General features: G+C 35.5%; 1 protein-coding gene across 1 annotated transcript; it reads left to right on the top strand.

Annotated features, from left to right (window-relative positions):
* The first annotated feature begins 242 nt into the window (after positions 1-242).
* On the top strand, positions 243-1,258 carry LOC142617753 (acidic endochitinase-like). Its single transcript, XM_075790706.1, has one exon. The coding sequence runs from the start codon at positions 304-306 to the stop codon at positions 1,189-1,191; it is 888 nt and encodes a 295-aa protein (XP_075646821.1). The 5' UTR covers positions 243-303; the 3' UTR covers positions 1,192-1,258.
* The last annotated feature ends 712 nt before the right edge of the window (positions 1,259-1,970 follow it).

Below are 1,970 nucleotides of genomic sequence, written 5' to 3'. Positions count from 1 at the left end.
TTGAGTATTCTAGTTAATCTCCTCTTTCTCTCAAAATATTTGTCAGCATACACTGACTTAAATTAGACTATATATATTGTTAGGGTTTCAACCTTATTTTCTAAAAACCCCTTAGTAATATTAATTATAAAATTGACCCCATAAACAAATTTACTTAAATACCCCTCCTATAATTTTTTTTTTCCGGGTATTACAACTTTTGTCCTATAAAAGATTGAAAATGTGATACACGGATCACCACAAACACAAAGAAAAAATTTAGTTCAACTGTGACTATCCGAACACACACAAACCTACTATACTATGGCATCAAATTCATCAAGCTCAATTCCTTTCCTTTTATCAGTAATTCTGGTTCTAGTGGTCGGTACTAATGCTGGTGGAATCTCAATCTACTGGGGTCAGAATGGAAATGAGGATACCTTGGCACAAACTTGTGCCACAGGTAAGTATGCCTTTGTCAACATAGCTTTCCTTCCAACCTTTGGCAACAGTCGAAATCCCCAAATCAACCTTGCTGGCCATTGTGATCCAACAACTAATGGGTGCACCAGGTTTAGCTCTGAGATACAATCATGTCAGTCAAGAGGAATTAAGGTGATGTTATCCATTGGAGGAGCTGCAGGGAGCTATTCTCTTTCTTCAACTGACGATGCTAGACAAGTAGCGACCTATCTTTGGAATAACTTCTTAGGAGGACAATCCTCATCTCGTCCTCTTGGAGCAGCTGTTTTGGATGGAATTGACTTTGATATTCAAGGAGGAACAACCCAACATTGGGATGAGCTTGCAAGGTTTCTCTCTGAATACAGCAAACAAGGAAAGAAAGTGTACTTGACCGCAGCTCCTCAGTGCCCATTTCCTGATGCTTATATGGGAGCTGCCCTTAATACAGGCCTATTTGATTATGTATGGGTACAGTTCTATAATAACCCTCCATGCCAGTACAGCTCAGGTAATCTTGTAAATTATTGGAACCAATGGACTACCTCTATTCCTGCCACCAATTTTTTCTTAGGACTTCCTGCTTCACCTAATGCAGCTGGGAGTGGCTTCATTCCAGCTGCTAATTTAACTTCTAAAGTCCTTCCGACCATTAAAGGTAGTGCCAAGTATGGAGGTGTGATGCTGTGGTCGAAATACTTTGATGACCAAACAGGATACAGTTCTTCCATCAAGAGCAGCGTTTAGGAGATAGAGTCTATATGACTCTCTAATTGATGCATGTAATAATTTCACAGTAGACGAGTTCCTACATCTTCGATAACTATTATCTGTGCTTATGTTCATGTATGTTTGTGACACGAATAAAAATACGCATCAATTTAGAACATGTCCCTTTTTTTTCCATGAATGAATACAATCTGTGCCTTTTTTTTTTTTTTTTTAGGATCATATTATATATTATCAAATATTGTCATGCCTTGAGTTCAACCGATATGAATTGGGCATGTTACAATAGCCAAAAACTTATAGATACTGTACCGGTATCGTCCGTACTGGGGAAATATACCATATCGGCCATTAAACTGGTACTCCTCCAAAACATACCAAAAAATACCAGGTTATATGGACTTATTTCAGCTGCACTGGCTGGTATTGACATTTTGGCCGGTACAACAAAAAAAATTAAAAAAATTATTAAAAAAAATTTATTTAATCTAATATATTGGTTAATGTACTTAAGCTAATATTTAGGCTTATAAAATATATGGACTTAAAATATTATGTTGATAAATATAAAAATTAATAAATTCATACTTACATAAATAATACAGATATATATATATATATGTATGTTTATGTATAGAAATATATAAATAGCGGTAATCCTGAAATGGTACACCAATATCAACCGATACCGTAATTTTGTTCTCCCAGCCAAACTGAAACAACATCTATTTTGAAATTGACTCCCTTGTGATTGATACCAATTAGCTGCTTATCATTGATATAGAAACTAGTATTTA

This window comes from Castanea sativa, chromosome 11 (genome assembly GCF_040712315.1).
Source record: "Castanea sativa cultivar Marrone di Chiusa Pesio chromosome 11, ASM4071231v1".
In the NCBI taxonomy this organism is placed as follows: Eukaryota; Viridiplantae; Streptophyta; class Magnoliopsida; order Fagales; family Fagaceae; genus Castanea; species Castanea sativa.
This window is presented reverse-complemented; position numbering and strand designations above follow the sequence as displayed.